General features: G+C 40.1%; 1 protein-coding gene across 7 annotated transcripts in view; it reads right to left on the reverse strand.

The window, feature by feature from the left end:
- Window positions 1–4296, reverse strand: part of SLC24A2 (solute carrier family 24 member 2) — a 114834-nt gene extending 110538 nt beyond the window's left edge. For 2 of the 7 annotated variants that reach the window (XM_063421528.1, XM_063421522.1), the window contains exons 1-2: window positions 3918–4104; window positions 1202–2276 (exon numbers count right to left, since the gene is read on the reverse strand). In XM_063421528.1, the coding sequence (XP_063277598.1) occupies window positions 1202–2134 (933 nt within the window). In that variant the 5' untranslated portion in view covers window positions 2135–2276; window positions 3918–4104. Of the gene's footprint in view, window positions 1–1201; window positions 2277–3900; window positions 4106–4139 lie in introns of those variants that run through there. The other 5 variants (XM_063421523.1, XM_063421526.1, XM_063421524.1 and 2 more) reach the window with 5 other exon arrangements.
- Between the last annotated feature and the right edge of the window lie 13641 nt (window positions 4297–17937).

Here is a 17937-nt window from a genome sequence, read left to right on the forward strand (position 1 = left end):
TTCATTTATCTATAAAATCCCAATTATGCATTTTGAGAAACATGAAGATTAGGATGCTGATTTTGGAGAAAAAAAAAAGGAAAAGATAAAGTTACAATTAAGTGTACAGCTGTTAAACCTAGTTAGAGAATAAAAGAAAAAAAAGATACTTTTTTGGGTTTTAATTTTGGTGGTTTTTGACTTGCCCTAAAACTGAATGTGTCTGTCACAGCTTCTAAAATATGCAGCTCTGGTATGTCTCTCTCCTCCCGTGTACTTATATTGGTGGACTGTGTCTCTTCTGAACCATTTCATATACAACTGTTAAACAAAAGTAAGGGAACAGTGAGCAGCTAGGTCCCCAATAATTTGAATAATTACTGCATAATAAAGTCTTATCTGATGAATATACCCAAAGTCACATAAAACCAGACATTTCAACCAACATATTGCTACATGCATAAGTATTAACCAGCTCAGCTTCAAAGGTCCCTTAAATATTGCTTGCTTTAAGAAGAAAGCTGTTTAAAAGATTATTATAATTGCTGAAGACCCACCAAGCCCTCTGTCGATAAATTTAATTATCTGCTTGTGGACAAAAATTAGTTTGCATAGTTGCAAATAGCATATGGGAAATCATCCTCCTTAAACAGAGAACCTATGACTTTTGCCATTGTGTTCACTCTTTCTGCAAGTATTTTTCATGTAATTGCCACTAATTACAACAGGAAGTTAGTTAATATTGTATTATCAGCACCAGTAGAAGAAAAACATGCATAAAATACCTCCGTATACTGTTCTGAATTATTTGAGCTTTCTCTCAGGAAGAAAGTGCATTAAAAGTCTTTGGAAAGCCAAATTTTGTCACAAGGTCCTCCCCAGATATTGTCACTGCTTAATCCAAAAGCTTAGGGAAAAAATAGCTCAGATCTCATTAATGTCCCAAAATGCTGAGTAAAGGTTTATGTCTTTTTGCTGGCATTTTCTGGTTTGCTTTCTGTGTGATCAAGATCATTATGGAGTTAAAAGCTATTGATTTACTAGGAGCCTATTTGCTTTTTTACTTTCAATAATACCAGTTTGAATAAACAAAAAGACATTTGAGCAAAACATGGAACTTTTCTATATCGGTTACTGTACTATATTAGAACCCTTATGCTATAGAAGGACTCAGCACTTACAAGGACATTATTATATATAATTCAACTAAAAATTGACCCACCTTTCCGTCAGCATCTGTTGTTACCTTCTCAACCTTGTTCCTGTTTAAAAATTTCTTGACCAATTCTTCTACTTGGACATTGAACTTCATAAATGTCACATAGAAAAAATACGCTGTCAGGAGTGTCACACTCTCCCACCACATTATGAAGTTATCCAGAAAAAAGATGATTAGCAAGATCAAGTCAATGATGTAAAAGGACATATCTCGAAAGAGTGGCCACCAAGTAAGGTTCAAGATCTCTTTAGAAAATAAAGCACACATTCCAATAACAAATAGGATATTGAACACGGCAGATCCCACTATTGTACCAATGCCAACATTGCTGTGAGATATAAACACTCCTATCAAAGAAGTGAAGAGTTCTGGGGCTGACCCACCAGCAGCCATGAAGGTTGCCCCTGCCACATCATCAGAAATGGCCAGTTTTTCAGTGATGACAGTCAAGGAAGGAACAAAGAACTCATCACAGACTATGGCTAAGGCTATAAACATGTAAATCATTCCAATTATATGGAGGATCACTGCTCCCTGTCTTCTCTGCTCAAGAGAGAAAAGGTCCTCGGGGTACTCTCCCTTTGCATGATCATCTGTTTCATTGTCGTGCCCAGCTTCGTATTTCATAGAAACATGTGGATCTGGAGTGCCGTTTTCATCCTGTTCTGTGAAATCCAAGAGAGTTCTTTGGTGCCCACGCACCAGCTTTTGGCTATCTAGGCTGCTGACCAGCGCCATGTTGTGTGGTTCCATCTTGAAAAAGGCACTCATTGAAAGCGAGAAAGTACTAATGGCCACTACACTGACAAGGAGCCCTACAATTCGTATCAGTCTCAGTTTTTTCCTAACATTCTGGTGCCACCTGCAACCAAACAGTGGTTCGGCCAAACACCACTCCTCCAAGACACCACCAACAGTTTTTTTCTGGAGAGCCATTTTGCGTTCTGTGCGAGATGCTGAGGGAGTCAGATGGACTGTTCCTTCATACTTTTCTCCAGCTTTGAAGTTAGAAGTGCTGTAAGAGTCTTCCCAGAATCAAGTACTTTTACGCTTCACAGGATGTATTTTCTTCATTCGTCTTAAAAGGACAAACACATTATTGATATTAGTCAAACAGGAAGTGACTAGAAACTTACAAAGGCATTTTACAGACTGGGTTACATTTAAAATTCGAAGCAGAATATTCAACAAAGTTCTGTCACAACGCACCACATACAGCAATTATATGTTTGTTTAAGCAGTAACCCTGGGGATAACAATCTACAAGTACTCAGCTGATGCCTCTCTTATGCCTCTGAGCCTCTGCTCTCCTCAGCTGCTGAAAAAAAAAAATAATCCTAGTGGAAGGTAAAAACTGCCCTCCGATGTTGTACAAAAATGAAGAAACTATTATTTTAATGGATACACCAAAGATTATTACCTGCTGTAATTACTTTCCGCTATGAACATGTAACGTCCAAATCCCAAATGCAGAGGCAATAGTGCCAGAAAAAGCAATCAAAGTGCTAACAAGCATCTCATCAGCTGAGGCAGCATTAATTGAAACATAATGTGTGCACAGAGCAATAGTCATTGATGTGTAAGTAGAACGCTCTGATGCCGGAACAGGATTGAAATGGGAGTTTCTTTGGCTCTTCTGTAAAATCAACTCAGGTTTACACAGAGAACTTGGCTTGCTTCTGATTACATCTAGGACACTATCTTCGATGAGTCAAGACAAAATTTTCAGTCGCTCCTCTTTTTGTTTTGATTCATGTCATGCATTCAGCAATAAATGTAGGATGTTACTAAGAATACCTATGCGGTACCTTTTAGAAGTGCTCCTCTTACCAATACTTAAGAAAATAGTTTAAATTTACACAAGAGATGATCCTGAAACAAATGAAATGGCAAAGAATTATGCAAGAATGACTATTCAGGTATGCCAGAGATGAGCATTCTTGAGTAACCACACTTCTAACACAGGAAAAAAATCTCTAGATAATAACAGGTGTTTTAGTGAAGGAATTTGAAGAACATCTGTAAAGCAGAAGTTAGTTACATATATGTCTTTCACAGTAAGTTATATTTTATATGAAACAAAATATAAGATACTTTCTCAGTAAAACTGAATGTTAGTCTTTAAAAATTACTGCCCAAAAATACTTTGTTACATCTCTTATTCAAGTCATTTTTAGCAGTAGCTGAATTGTGAACATTCTAGCAATCAGCAGAATAACTGATTTTTATGTTCTCAAATACAGGATTACAGCTATTACGTGCAGTTATTTCCCTACAAGTTATTAAGTCATTCGCGGTTTCTCCTGATTTTTTCAAACAGTTTCCACACTAAGATGTCATAGAGATATACTTCATCCGCAAGATGCAGTAGCACAGAAGAGATATTAATTTTCCACCTCAGAGTTAACACTCGACGGACTGCCACAAAAACATTCAGCAGGAAAGACACCGGAACGGCACCGCCACCGCTGCCATGCACGGTCGGCGACGACGGGCCGGTATCCGCGCTCCCTCGACCATTACGCGGACGGGATGCAGGAGAAGCGCTCCCGCTGTCCCCTGCCCTGGCACTGGCACGGCAGAGCTCAGCCTGACCGCTCCCGACGCGGCGGACCCCAGACCCCGAGAGAGCGCAGCGCAGACCCCGCCGCCCCGCCTTCCTCCCCGTCCTCCCGCGGAGATGCCGCAGCGCCTCGCCTAACTCAGCCCAAGTTCGCACCGCTCCGCCGCGCTCCGCTCCGCGCCGCACAAACTTTTTCCACCTCCGAAAGGGGAGCGGGTCCAGCCCCAAGCGCGGAGCGCCGCGGAGGAGCCGGCCGGGGGCTCGGGGCACCGCTCACCCCTCGGCAGCCGGTCCCGCCCATGGAGGCGGGAGTTTGCGGATGGGAGTCCCCGCACCGCCGCAGCCCAGCCCCCGCCCGCGCCCTCCGCCGGCGCTCACCCGGAGCTGCGCTGCGCTGCAAGGGCGCTCGGCAGGGCAGGAAGGAGCGCGGTGGGCGCACGGACGGGCGGCCCCGCACAGCTCCGGGCGGCCCCGGCTGCGGCGGGCGGCGGCAGCGGATCCGCCCCGCGCAGGCGGGGCAGGCGGCGCCCCGCCCCGCCCGCCGCGCTCCCGCGGGACTCGGGGCGCACCGGCCGGGCAAGGGGGCGAGGGGGTTATTTTTGTCCTTTCCCCCTTCATCCGGGGTTGGCTGGCGCGGTTTAAGCGAGGTAAGAATCAGCGCTTCTAGCAAAGGTGGTAAGCTTCGAAGAGCGGGGTTATTTTAAAGAGGTGAGGCCTTCTGATCAAAATATCCTTTATGCCAAATGAAGGGAAATCAAGAAATTAAAGAAAAGGACGTTTCATTTTGGTTTTGATTTAAGGAAGACGACATATCCACGATTAAGTTATTCGTCATGATTAATTTCCTGCTGAACAGAAATTTCTTCAAACTGCATTTCAAAGTTGCCAAAAAGAACAATAAAGATGCACTGAACACACGAGAAAGCAGGAGAGTTCCTTAGCCAGAGCTGTCCCCTTCTGTTTTGATAGTCTGCCTTCAATATTAGTATTTCCCCAATAAATTGTTCTTCGTTAAGTAATTGCTTCAAAATACAGAAACATTGAAACAGTTACAAAGCAGCTCTGCCATAGCTATTTTCCTGTGACCTGTGCTGGAGAGCTATTACAGTACACAGGTGATGCTCTTCTGAAATACCAGTTGCACTCCTCCTCTACGCCATTGTTAAAAAAACCTACATGGTAATCCATGGATAAACCAAAGTAATCCAGTGTGGGTGGGGCAACCCCCCAGAAGACCCTGATTGGTTCAGGGCAGTTTAAGAAGAATTTCATGTGGAAGTCCTTGAAAAATGAAGAGCCCTGACAAGAGCAAGGATGTTCGGATGGGTTGGGTAGGACAGTCATTGAGATCTGGGAAGGGTTTGGTAAACAGCTCACTAGCACTTCTCTGCTTTCAGTTACATCCTTTGTACATTCTCAAAAGCCTTACTGTAAGAGGTGAACTTTCTGTCTCTTTGGGGTAAATAATAACCTTTTGCAGTTTCTACCTTCTTCATTTTGAACTCTGATTTCATCCCTTGGTAAACAGAAAATGGCTGTTAATTGGTGCTTCACAAAGAATACAAAAATGTAAGAATTTTTCTTAAGTGATAATAGATGGTTATTGTGAGTATTATTAGGACACTATATGAAAAATAAGGACTGTTGAGGTAATCCTGGCATGCACAGTCTGTTTACATCTCCTCACTGGCATTTTGTAGGACCTGGACCTTTGGTTTGCCCTTGGCATTAATGGGAAACCCTTAAGTCCTGAAGACTTAGGAGATGGCAAAACCAGATGCACCAAAGTAGAGCAGGCATCTCAGAAACTATGTGGCCATGAAAGAGATGTGAAAGGTTACAAAGATATTTCCAGAATTTCAATGGTTTCTAGTGAGAGCCACAGCTGAATCACACACACAAAGTGCCCTTTAAGGCCAGAGTCTGCTTGTGCAGTGTATACTTATTTCCTGTTACGTATTGGGAGGTGGTCATTAGAGGCTGACAGGTGATGGAAGGGGCCTGTTGACTATCACAACTTGCCTTTGTTTAGTCTCAGGATGGTGCAAGGTCACATGTGGAGATTGCTTTCAACCGTGCTTCTAGAGACCCCACATAGATAACAATTAGTTACAATGCAGATTTACTTCTGTATCCACATATGCAAGACCTAAATGAAGAAGCTACACCTCAAACATTCAACCTGTGCCTGCTAGACAGTGAGACAAGGATTAGGGTATGTATACTTCTAAAATTTCTTGTGATGGCTGAATTGTTGGCTTGCAGTCTATGAAAAGTGGCCACTTGAAAAAATACCAAAAAATGGTTTTACAGCTTCACAGATGGCCCAGAGGCAGGCTGAGATATGTGCATAGTCCCCAATTTTATGAATTTCTATATTAAAAATTGGAAGTAGGTGACTTTTACAAATGACCACTGGGAGAATATGTAGAAAATCTCCTATAATTATGTTATTATATTCCCGATAATGACATTATCTACTATCCAAAAGTGCATGTATTTGAATTCTAATAACTATCTGTTTCTCTGTACTTGCAATGATTTTTCTCCCAACAATAAAAATGTGTTGCAAGCCAGGGACAATAGCACTTGTAACAAAAATTATGTGGCTCATAGATGGGTGTCTCTACCAATGACTTAAGCATTTTGAATCAGCTGTCCCACTCTCATATAAATGCTGCCTAATAATCAGAAGAGAAATAAATAAGAATAGTTACATTACTGTAAGAAGGATAATAACAATAAAAGAAATCCCTTTTTTTCCCTCACAAAATTAAACACCAGAGTGTATCCTAATTAAATACAGAATAAGAAAATTATTTGACTGAAACAATATGTGCCTCACAGCTGGTTCAATGTTTCTCCTTTAAAGAAAGGAGAGAAGGCACCTCTGCTAAGACTTTGGATTCTACTCCACATTTTTAAATGTGACTAAGTTTCCATTTTTAATTATATTTATTTATATTTATGCTGATCATATAGTTTTTAATACCTTATCTGTAGTTTACTGCATCATGTGTGAGGAGTCATCTGAATTCATAAGCCATTCTTCACCAATTCGTATTTCCAGGAACCTCCAAGGAGTAAAACTTTTTTTTTTTCTTTATTTTTGGAACAGTATTTTCATTTTGTCTATTTTCTTGCTGTTGTAAACCTTCAGCTTGGTTAATGCAAGCACAGAGGTGTTTTTTGTGCTGGAAAGGGGAGGAGGAGGGAGTCAAATGAAAAACCTAAATAACAACATCTCTAAGTACCCCAGCAGTACCTTCTAAAGCTGGGAGATAAAGCTGATGAGGAGGTTACCATGACTACAGAGGCGGCATATTTGAATGAAAATGGATGTTAAGCTTTTAAATGCTAATTGCAGTTGGGAACAGGTGACATTTGAAATATCAAAATTATTTCACACTTTGCCATTTGTAACAAGTGAAACAAGATGGAAAAGATGACAACATAGAGTTAAATTAAAGCGCTGGTTCTGGTTTCAGCTGAGATAATTTTCTCTGTAACAGCCACTATAGGGTTACATTTTGGACTTGTGGTAGAAACAGTGTTGACAAGCCAAGGATGCTTTATTACTCGTTTTGTTACTCAGCGCCAAGGCCTTTACTGTTCCTCAATCCACCTCACTCGCAAGAAGGCTGAGGGTGCACAAGGAGCTGGAAGGGAAAACAGCCGGACATCTGAACCCGACTGACCCAATCAAATCCCAGATCATATGGTGTCTTGCTCAGTGTACAGAGCTGGGAGAAGGAACAAAAAATGTTCCTAATGATTGTCTTTGTTTCCCCAAGTCACCATCACATATGATGGAGGCTTGCTTTCTTAGGGATGGATGAGCCCTTTCCTACCCATGGGAGGTGGTGATTGGATTCCTTTTTTTTGCTTTGCTGTGCTTGCATGTGCAGCTTCTGCTTTATTTTTTAAATCAATGTTATTGCAAACTCATGAGTTTTCTCACTTTTATTGTTCTGATTCTGCCCCCTATCTTGGTGTGTGGTTGTGAGCCAGTAGCTGTGTGGGGCCTAGTTGATGGCTGGGGTTAAACCACAACAGTCCTTTTTGCCACCCAGCGTGAGTATTAAAGGGTGCAAGATAATGTCTGATTGGAAGGTGCTAGATTGAATTTACAGCAGTTATGCTGCTTAGCTATTAATCAACAGGCTCCTGTGCTTGCCATAGGGCTCACTTGCCTGGCTGTATATTAGAGTCTAGTGCTTGTTAGTGACTGCTTTTTGCTTTCACTGCTTGCCATAGGGCTGTGCTGCTGATCCTGTTACTCTGCAGGGCCTGGGAACATTCTGATAACAGCTGTGGTGATGCATGTGGGCTGGCAGATGGCCAGGGCATCACTGCTCATTCTGTGCTGCTGTGCTGGGCAGGCTGGGAGTCCGCTGTGAAATCAACTGAAAGGCGCTGTGACCTGTGGATAAGTACACACGGAAGGAGCAGGGCACCCCAAAGTATCTGTGGCCGTAGATGTGCCTGTGCCACAGTATGTACATCTTGAAGGATCTGTGGCCATGGTTATGCCTGTACCACTGCAGGTACACCTCTGAGAGGACTGGGGCCTAGGGATTAATCCATGCTGCAGCAAGTACACCTTGAAGTGTGCTTGAGGTCGTGTTGGAGCACCTCAATGTGTGTAGCCAGGGAGAAGCCCAAGACAGAGCAGGTATGAGGCCATGGGTAAGGCTATGTTGGAGCAGCTTTGCCCCTGAAAAGAGGGTAGCTGTGGATAAGGAACCCTTCCTTCTCCTTCCCCCAACTCTATATGCTGAGCATGATGCCATATGGTCTGGGTCTCCCTTTGGTCAGCTGGGCTCAGCTATCCCAGCTGTGTCCTCTCCCAGCTCCTTGTGCATCCCTAGCCCACTCAGGTAGGGTGCTGTGAGGAGCAGAAAAGGCCTGACATTGCCTAAGCCTTGTTCAGCAGTGATGAAAGCATCCCTGTGCCATCAACACTATTTACAACACAAATTCAGCAGATAGGCCTTAGCCCTTACAGATGACTGTATCCCAGACAAAACTGGAACAACATGAATATGGTCTTTATAACTAAAGTATGTTGAATAACTTAATTGTTAGTAATAATAAGCAAACACATTGCATATAAACCATAGTGTTTAAGGGGCAGGAACTGTTTATATTACTTGAGGAATATATTGATTATAATTTACTATATCTATATATTTGTTCTGTAATTTATTATTGAATATAAAATTAATCTAACTTCTTTAAATTAACTTCAGTAACAAGTTTCCAGTAGCCAACATTAAAGACAACTTCTAAACTTAATATTCAGATACTAAAATTCTTAGTAATGAGCAAATCCTTCAAGTGCTTAAGTTAGGAATGTTACTTTTCGGCACTCCACATGTTAGGAAACAAAATGTGAGCATATAGACAATGGTACACATTCTTCCCTAGAGCCAAACCCACAAGCTAAAATGGCATGTAGACCAGTATCACCATGTAACTATTGTAGTTTGCTGTCATACCATCAACTAGCCTGACTCTGGGATTTAGCTGCAAAAGATAAAAAATATGTGCTTTACCTTCACCTGTTAGTATTTTCTTTCTATTAAGCCTTAAAGATCATCTGACATTTCTGTTTAACTTGCAGTGGGTTAAGTATTACTTGCTATCACATGCCTTTTGAAACAGCCTTGGTACTTGGTATACATCATGATCAGTTGTAATGAAAACATACATTTTATAATAATTAATTTAAAAGGCTTTGAGAGTTTTGTTGGGGTTTGTTTGTTTGTTTGTTTGGGTTTTTGTTTTGTTTTGGGTTTTGATTGCATTCTTTTTGGCCTATTTTATTTGTTTGTTTTTAGAAACAAACAAGATGAGAAATCTGTGGACTGTACCTTTGTATTCCATAGTTACAATGAGCACCATGAACAGCTTTACTAAGGAGGCTAAAATTAACCGGGTTTTTTTTTTAATTCCAATTTCTGCTAGTGAATAAAGTGATAGCAAAATATAAACTGAGTATAACTTTAAACACAAAAGCTTTTTTGCCCATATTTCCAGAACACTAAATAACACTTTTTAAAATGTAATGTTTAAAATACTAATTAGACATAAGACAATTGTAAAAATTGTCATTATAAAATGCCAGTCTCCTTAAAGGACAGTTTAATTCAATGAAAGTATAAATCTTTCTTCTCTTTATCTAGGCTTGAGAGGACCATCTCAGAGCAGAGCCACAGCAGGCTAACATTTAGTGCTATGACAGAAGAAAATACTCTGTGGGATATTATTATCGCATTCCATTAAAAAATCTGAGTATATTATACACAGATGATTATTTTTACTTATAGGATAATTCCAAAAAGACCCAGCAGGATGGAGCAATGTGTCTTTAGCCTCCACATACATTCTCTCATGGGATAAGTTGCTCCTCTGAAGCTCCTTGTACCTAATGTAGCCCCAGTGATCTGCCCTGAAATCAACAAGACTGTTTATTTCACTATTATCTGTGGTCTACCAGCCCCATTTATAAAAACACCTGCAAGGTGGCAAGTCAGCAGAGTTAGGAACAGTTGTTGTTTTGGTGGATGAGCTCCAGCATCCTTGCCAACTGCCCAGCAGTTCCGCATGTCTCAGTGCTTAAAGCCTCGGCTTGAAACCCTCTGCTCCCAGTGACTTCTAATACTGAGGAGTGCCTCAGGGGCAGAGGTCAAACTTGATACTAGCTACAACTACTGGTTTCTCACACAGTTTATTTATGACTAGGCCATTGTCCAGAAAGAGCTCGTAGAGAGTGTCTCCTACTGACCATGCTCCTCTCACAAACTAAATTGTGTCTGTTGCTATATCATCACACAGCAATTCCCTTTTTCTACCATTTCTCTGCCCTTATCTTCTCATAATCCTTGCACTCAGTGAATTACAAGTTATTTGTCTTCATCTCTGCAGTAATCTAGTTTTCAGGTAAATTCTTACATGTTTTTGGATTTATTTCAGGGAAATAAATATGAAGTAAAAATTGTTCTCAAATAGTGAGGTTCGAAATGGTGTGAATTTATGAACTATGTTTAACTGTGCACAGAGTTGGAGTACAGAGGAAGCAAAAGGAAAGAGAGAAGAACATCTTTTTAAGGTTGAAGTCAATGCTAACCCCTTGACATTGCCAATGAAAAGAAAGGAAATTCATGAGTCATTTCCCTCTTACATTGCTACGTCCTTGCATACGTAGTACCAATTAGTATTGCTCAGTTAAAAAGTCCTGTACATGTGCACTGAAAGTGCTTATATCGTGGACTAAAAGCATGCCCAGGTCAGTAGACAAGAGACCACATCTATCAGCAGAATTTCAAAATTTGCAGTGGTTGCAAAAGAACAAAAATATTTCCAAGAACAGCTGACATAGTGGACTTTGCATTTGGTAGTGGTCAAGACACTGAGTTGTACTATATTGAATGTTAGAGTAAGGTGAAAGAGTGATCTAAAGCAGTACTAAAGAATTAGTCCCATGGAAGGAAAAAAACCAGACCTGTCAAGCTAAGAATGTGATTTGGAACCAGAATATAAAATACAAGTTAGAACCAAAATAAATTGATGATTTAAGAAAGTTTCAGAAGACAAGACACACTTTTTTTTTTAAAACAAGGAAGACTCTCTGCCATGAGTTTAATAATTCAAGTGTGTGGAATCTTTCTGCATTTATTAAGAGCTTTTTAGAGAAATACATCCCAAAATCTATTCAAGTTTCTGAAGCTTACAGACCTGTATTTTGTAGAATGATTCTGATCAGAAATGATGAGAAAATCTTTTCTATGTACTGCAGTAGCTTTTTTAAGAGTTAGAAAAGCAGACCAGACCAACATAGTAGTTCAAGAGAAACAGCAGAGAAATTTTTCTATAGTTGAGATTTAAGAAAAAATGCAGAAATGAGATCTGGAACTATCTGTATGTAGTGGTTGTGTTATTTTTTTAATCTGTCTTGACTATGATGCGGTTAAGTGCACAGACTAAGGTAGAAATAAACAAGTGAAACATAATTTGAAGGTGGCTTAAATATTCAAAAAGCGTAAATGCATCACCCATTAGACATTCTAAAGGTCACTGTAATATGTTCATTATATTAAGAACAATTTAAGAAGACAGATGTAATTACTTGATCTGGGTTTGTTGGGGTTTTTTTCTCCTAGATATGTCATCTTTAGTGCTAAGAACCTCTGTTCTGTGTCACATCTAAGAGGTACTGACTTGCAACTCTCTGCAGCTGGACCACAAGCACCAGTTCCTGCAGAACCCTAAACTCTCCCTCCAAACACCAAATGGCCAGTGCTCCCTTGAATGCAGTCTCCAGTGATAAGGATTTTTTGCCAAAAGATCCAAAGTTGTTTTACTACTGCTTTAATGCAGTTTTGGACTGATATTCATATTCGCTGGCATGTGGCATCTTGGTTTATCGCCTTAGCTGTATTTAAAAGACATGAAATTTACATATAAGTGCAAAATTTATTCCATTTAGCTTAATTTTGATGCCAAAAAAATAAGCAAACTTCTCTACTGATTTCTGTAATCATGTGGAAGGAAAAGAGTAGACTTTTATGATCTCATGTCATTTAATAGTGTGTGGTATGCACCATACCCCAGGTCAAAGAAAACTTAACATTTAAGGAAAATTAACATTTACACATACTATTAAAATTAAACAGAGCATTATTGACGTTAATAATGTTGATTCCCTTTTAATCTTGGTACTCCAGATTTGTATTTGTCTATTAGCTCTATCTAGAGAAGGTAAGCTAAAATTATTCTTGTGACTTGTGAAGTCTTTGTCACACACATCTGTGATCATTTCTGCAAGTGAAAGTCCGTACTCGTAAGAAACCGGTATGCCATTGACTATGCAATATTTCGGCTGGTAAATGAGGAGTTTTAACTTGATATTTGATGTTAACAACATTAGATCCATCAGTTTAGTTAAACTTTATATGTTCTGGGAAAATGCAAGTGGGTCTAATCAATGCTTTTGCTGAACTGAGGTTGATTACTCCCGAGTGGGTAAAAGAAGAGTGACTTTACAGACTTTTTGTCAGTGATGATATTACAGCTGATGCTACAAGGGCAAGCTTTTCAACAGAGTAAGAGAGACAGGATACTATTCACAAAACCGACTGGCAACTTTTTGCACACAGGCTCTGGCTTAGGGTTTACAGCAACTTTTCTTAGTATGGGCTGTGAAGAAGGTTTGAGACACAAATGCTTAGTGTAAAGGGCATTTTCTTAGCTTGTAAAAGGAGAAAAAAGTCTGCTCCTGCATACTGTACTGTAGGGCAGCAGGGAGGCAAGAAAGAGAGGCAAGAAAGGCAAGCAGAGCCTTATGGTACTCTCCATGCATCTCGGAACTGCTCCAGCAGAGCCCAGGTAATGAAAGTCCATTAAACTTGTCCTCTCTCCCTTAATATATAGAGCAAATGATTGACAACTCTTCCTGAAATAAAGATTTTTTGAGTCACCTTGCTGGCACAGAGCGAGAGAAGAACAACCTAAACCCTGAAAGAACATGTTCAGATCTACTGCAGGATGTCTTGAGATGAAAGCTGTAGCTCCTTCTTGAAGTTTTCTCACCTTTTGTAATGCACACTTCTGTCACTTCTTTAGGAGCAACAGACCTGGAAATCAGTGTGGTGATACACAGCTATTTCAGAACAGTGTGGCTGATTTCCATGCATTTACTGAGCACAGCAGGCCAGCCTATGACAGTATGATATTTTTTTCCAGCAATAAGTTTATTGTCAGACCTTCTTGGAAAAACAGTGAATGGATAGAATGCCATGTTAAGTGGCAATTTTGCCTGATTTGGGGAAAAGAGTGGTTGTGTGCTCAGATTTTATGTGCTTAAGCTCAAGTGAAAGACTAGAAATTCATCCTGGCAGAAAAAGGCCACATTACTAATCCACTTCTTTAGGACACATTTCTTTTTTTTGTCCTTTAAGGGGACATTCTCATTCCTCAAGTGCAGCAAGAACTTGTAGGGTCGAGCAACACCAACAGTGGTGTTCAGGCACAAAGGGCTGGGTCTCTCATTACTCCTAGATGCCCCTGATGTATATCAGAGATCTGTGTGGCCTCTGCTAGCATGAGCATTGATGCTTCATGCTTTCCATGGAAATCTACTCTTTCAAATCTTATCCTTTGCATGCAGGCTGTTTGCTTTATTGTATCAAAGTACAGATGTGCCAGTGCAAAAATGTTTGGGACAGGCAAAACACATAGACTGGCAGAGGCTGCGCCTTGCTGGAGGGACACTTAGGGGTGCAGTGCTAGGTGTGAGAAGTAAGCTTGGAATGGACACATGCAGGGTTGAAGGTCACTTGAGTCAGTGTAGGAGTTTATATAGAAAGTAAAGATTTTTGTGATTTAGGTGCCTTTAGAATGGAACTAGCTTCATTCCGTGGCCTGTGTGGGCTTGCCTGCAAACCGTAAGAGCCAAATCCACTTCTGCAAAATAGTTCCATCTGTGAGTAATTTCTGTCCCTTTGAAAGGGCCCACAAACTATGTTTTGTTTTATTTAATCTGTGGCCTAGCTAGTCTAAGATTTCAAAATGGATGAATCAGTTGTGGGATTTACCTGGATGGCCAGGGATTTGTGTTGTGTTTAACTCCTGCCAATCTAGTTGGTACTCAGTTTTATCCCAGCTTGATGTTTTATTTTGGGGGAGTGACAGGGAAAAATCTGGCTGCTTTGAAACAAAGGACTTTGCTGGCAACAGAAACTGGAAGTGTAATTATTTACTGAATTTGCTTTCTCATCAGTCACATTCTGTCTGTAATTTTGTTGGACTGGTGACTAATACATTTAAAAGAACAAAATTAAATAATGCAGACATGGTACATTCTTCTTATGTAGGCATACTAAATTCAGATTCTACAGAGTTAATTTGCAGAAACTTTACTTGGAACAGAAATTAATGCTTTCTCTTAGTAAATCAACATACTTTAGAGACAAACAGTATCTATCTGCTCTTCAGCAAAACTTAGATTTCCCACAAATAAGCAGGGCGCATGTGTCATGAGTTTCAGAGGGGAGTAAAAGACACAAATGTGAGAAAAGGACTGCAGGGAGAGAGGTGCTGGCCAGGGTGCTTCTGCTTTTGTGCAGTACCACGTGCTCTATGAACATAAATGTGAATGTATGCGTTCTTCTGTGTATGAAGAATGAGATGGAGACGTAAGGGGGAAATGTCCCATCTTGAGCTGCCAAGGGGTGTTGTCAGGCATTGCTTCTGGGGCAGCGCTAGGATTCGTGGGCAGGTAGGCTGCCAGCAGGAGCAGGTCCTGTGGGAGGGGAGGCATGAGGCAGGGACCAGCCCTGCCTCCTGGTTGCTCCTCACAGGTGTCCTGTCCAAGGGGTACTGCACAGTGTGTTGAAGACCACCACAGGCAGAGGGAACCAGCTCCCAGCATTCCCAGAGGAGGGCTGCATGTTTGCAAGCACCAGCAACCACAGATTGCTGCAGGTCCCAAAGCTCTGGAAGGACACGTGCTTTTCTGCACAATAGTTCAACCACTACAGCAGACCTCCCTGAGATTTCCAAATTTCCCTAAAGCTTCCTCTCCAATGGCATACCTGTTTTTTTCAAATCATATTATTACTTTAACATTTTATGATACTGTCAAATACAATTAGGCTTTCCAACTCTTTACATTCAATCTCTAAGTATCTCATCCAGTTGCTAGGAATTTCAGAGATGGTAATATAGTCTTTTCCTACAGCAGTTGATATCTTGAGTTATGTTGATGTGCATGTTTCCAGATTTGGACTCTCCCATGTGCTATAGCTTGTCTCCTCCCCTTTCTTCTGAAGAAAAAGGCATCCGCTATTCTTTCAGTAAATCCATATGATACTCCTATAAATTCCAAGCACTAGCTTCCATCATAAGTTTATAAACACTTGGCAGCTCCCATAATTTCAAGTAGTTTTTCTTGGGTGCAGCTTTGCACATTTCATCATAATTCTTCTAATTGTCAGGTTCCAGACCTCGGTTTAACAACATATTCCCATTTTCAAATACATGTTACTGAAAACCTCTGTAGTGGCAAGCTGTGATTTAGTGGTGTTGTCTTGCCATTCAACAGTACTAACTACCTTCAAATTCTGGCATCAACTGCCATTTGAGTTTGGCTGATTTATTATTCCTATATGACTTCCCATCAAGTTTTTGTACCAGTTTCAGCAGGGCTGGTTAATTACAAAATCTACCTTCTCAGTAGCTACTTAAACTATAATGACTATCATGCAACATCCCACTTAGACATCATCAGCTGTAGAGTATCTGGCAAGAAAAACTTTGGTAAACAATTGCATAGTGCTCTGTGACCTATTTCCTCTGAAAGTTGTTTCTGAGGTGTTAGAATAATGCGATTCCCAGTCAACAATACCAAAACCAAATTTTTCCTGATATACAATATAAGCAATTTTGGTGCTCGCTTGGCCAGAACCTCCAATACACAGGAAAAAAATTAACTTTTTTATTGAAAACAGAGTTATGAATGAGATCTTTCACTTTAGTTGTAATTGTGCAAGATCATCTGCATGCCATTTCTTGCTTTTACAAAATAAAATTGTCCTTCTGTGAGTAAGAAAAAAAAAGTATTTATTGAGTTAGAAGAGCTGGAAGTTATGTTTTCTAAACATAGCAAACGAAACTGCATTGCTTTTCCTACCATACAGGAAGCAACCAAGAAAGGTTTGTTAAGAAATAATTTCAGAGGCAATGTACAACACAGAATAGATTTTCAGCTCCTGATTATAAAGGTGATTACTGCTTTGGTTCTCAAAAGTATTTCCTCTACACACACATGCAGCTTCAATGCTCATGTGCTCTTCTGTCTTCATCATGGAGAAATCAAACTTATACCTACATAAGAAACACAGACAACAGGAAGATGCATTGTAGAGTGTCTGGCAAGAAAGACTTTGTTAAACAATCATGTGGCAGTCTAAGATCTATTTTCCAGATATGCAATAATGCTGTTTGGTGTTTTTTTTTAATCTTCATGTTTTCACACAATTGCATAGTCTTACATTATAAACTATGAATTTCCTGATCATAGTCGTACATTATAAACTATGAATTTCCTGATCAGATTAAAAATCTGAACCTTTACGGAATGATACTGACATCATCATACATGCTCATTTAGTGAGATACATGATGCTTTCAATTGCTGCTCTGTCCCTTGACGTGAAAAAGCATATGGGAGCTCATTCCATACTGTTAAGAAAATGTAAACCCCATATCATTAAAGGTATCTTCTCTTCCTCCCACTCACTATTTTATTATTCACTTCTGTCTTTTAAGAGGATTTTCCTTCACTCGGATACCCAAGCAGGACCAAAACTTAACTGCTAGGGAAGGTAAGGATCAAACTTTGGTGGCAGAATGACTCTCAGACTGCTAGCAAGAAATAACATCACCCAAAGGATAACAACCTGCACCAGTGAAGTAAAATGGCCAAGGATCATCTCAAAGACAAAAAATCCTGAAATCTACTAGTGTCAAGGCTAGTATGGATAGTAGTACTGCAACCAGGACAAAAATTACTATGTTTCTTCTTGGCTGTTCTTGTTCTACACTTCAGTAGAGTTATTCTGGGTTTATACTGAGCTGGTCAGATTGACCTTGCTAATTACTTTAGCCACAGCATGACCTCCACCTAGAGCAGGCTGAAATCTAGGACAGCAGCCAAGCAGCCCGTCTGTGCAAAAATAACATTTTCAGAACTCTCTCCCTGCTGATCTTTTCACTGCATGCTACCTGTGATATTTTATATAATCCTAATCATTGACAGTATATTATTTTGCATTTCTTAGAATCTCAATAATGAGAACACATTTACCAAATAATTTTGCACTTCTTACTTGTGCTTTACTTTTATGCTCACATCAAAATCTTATTCTTCAATATAAAATTTTCTGTGTCAAGATTCAAAATACTGCAGAAGAATGGCTTTACTGAACATACTGGGGGGAAACCCACAGAAAAGTATTATTAGTTAAAATTTTTTGGCAATCCTTATGCTTTGCTTCATCACAAATGAAGTTTCAGGCATATATTTGGATAACATAGCCCTGCTTTTTTTCTGTGATTATATATATTGTAGATGTTGAACCAACATGAAGTGGAAATATCTTAGTTCTGCACA

This window comes from Prinia subflava, chromosome Z, assembly GCF_021018805.1.
Source record: "Prinia subflava isolate CZ2003 ecotype Zambia chromosome Z, Cam_Psub_1.2, whole genome shotgun sequence".
NCBI lineage: Eukaryota > Metazoa > Chordata > Aves > Passeriformes > Cisticolidae > Prinia > Prinia subflava.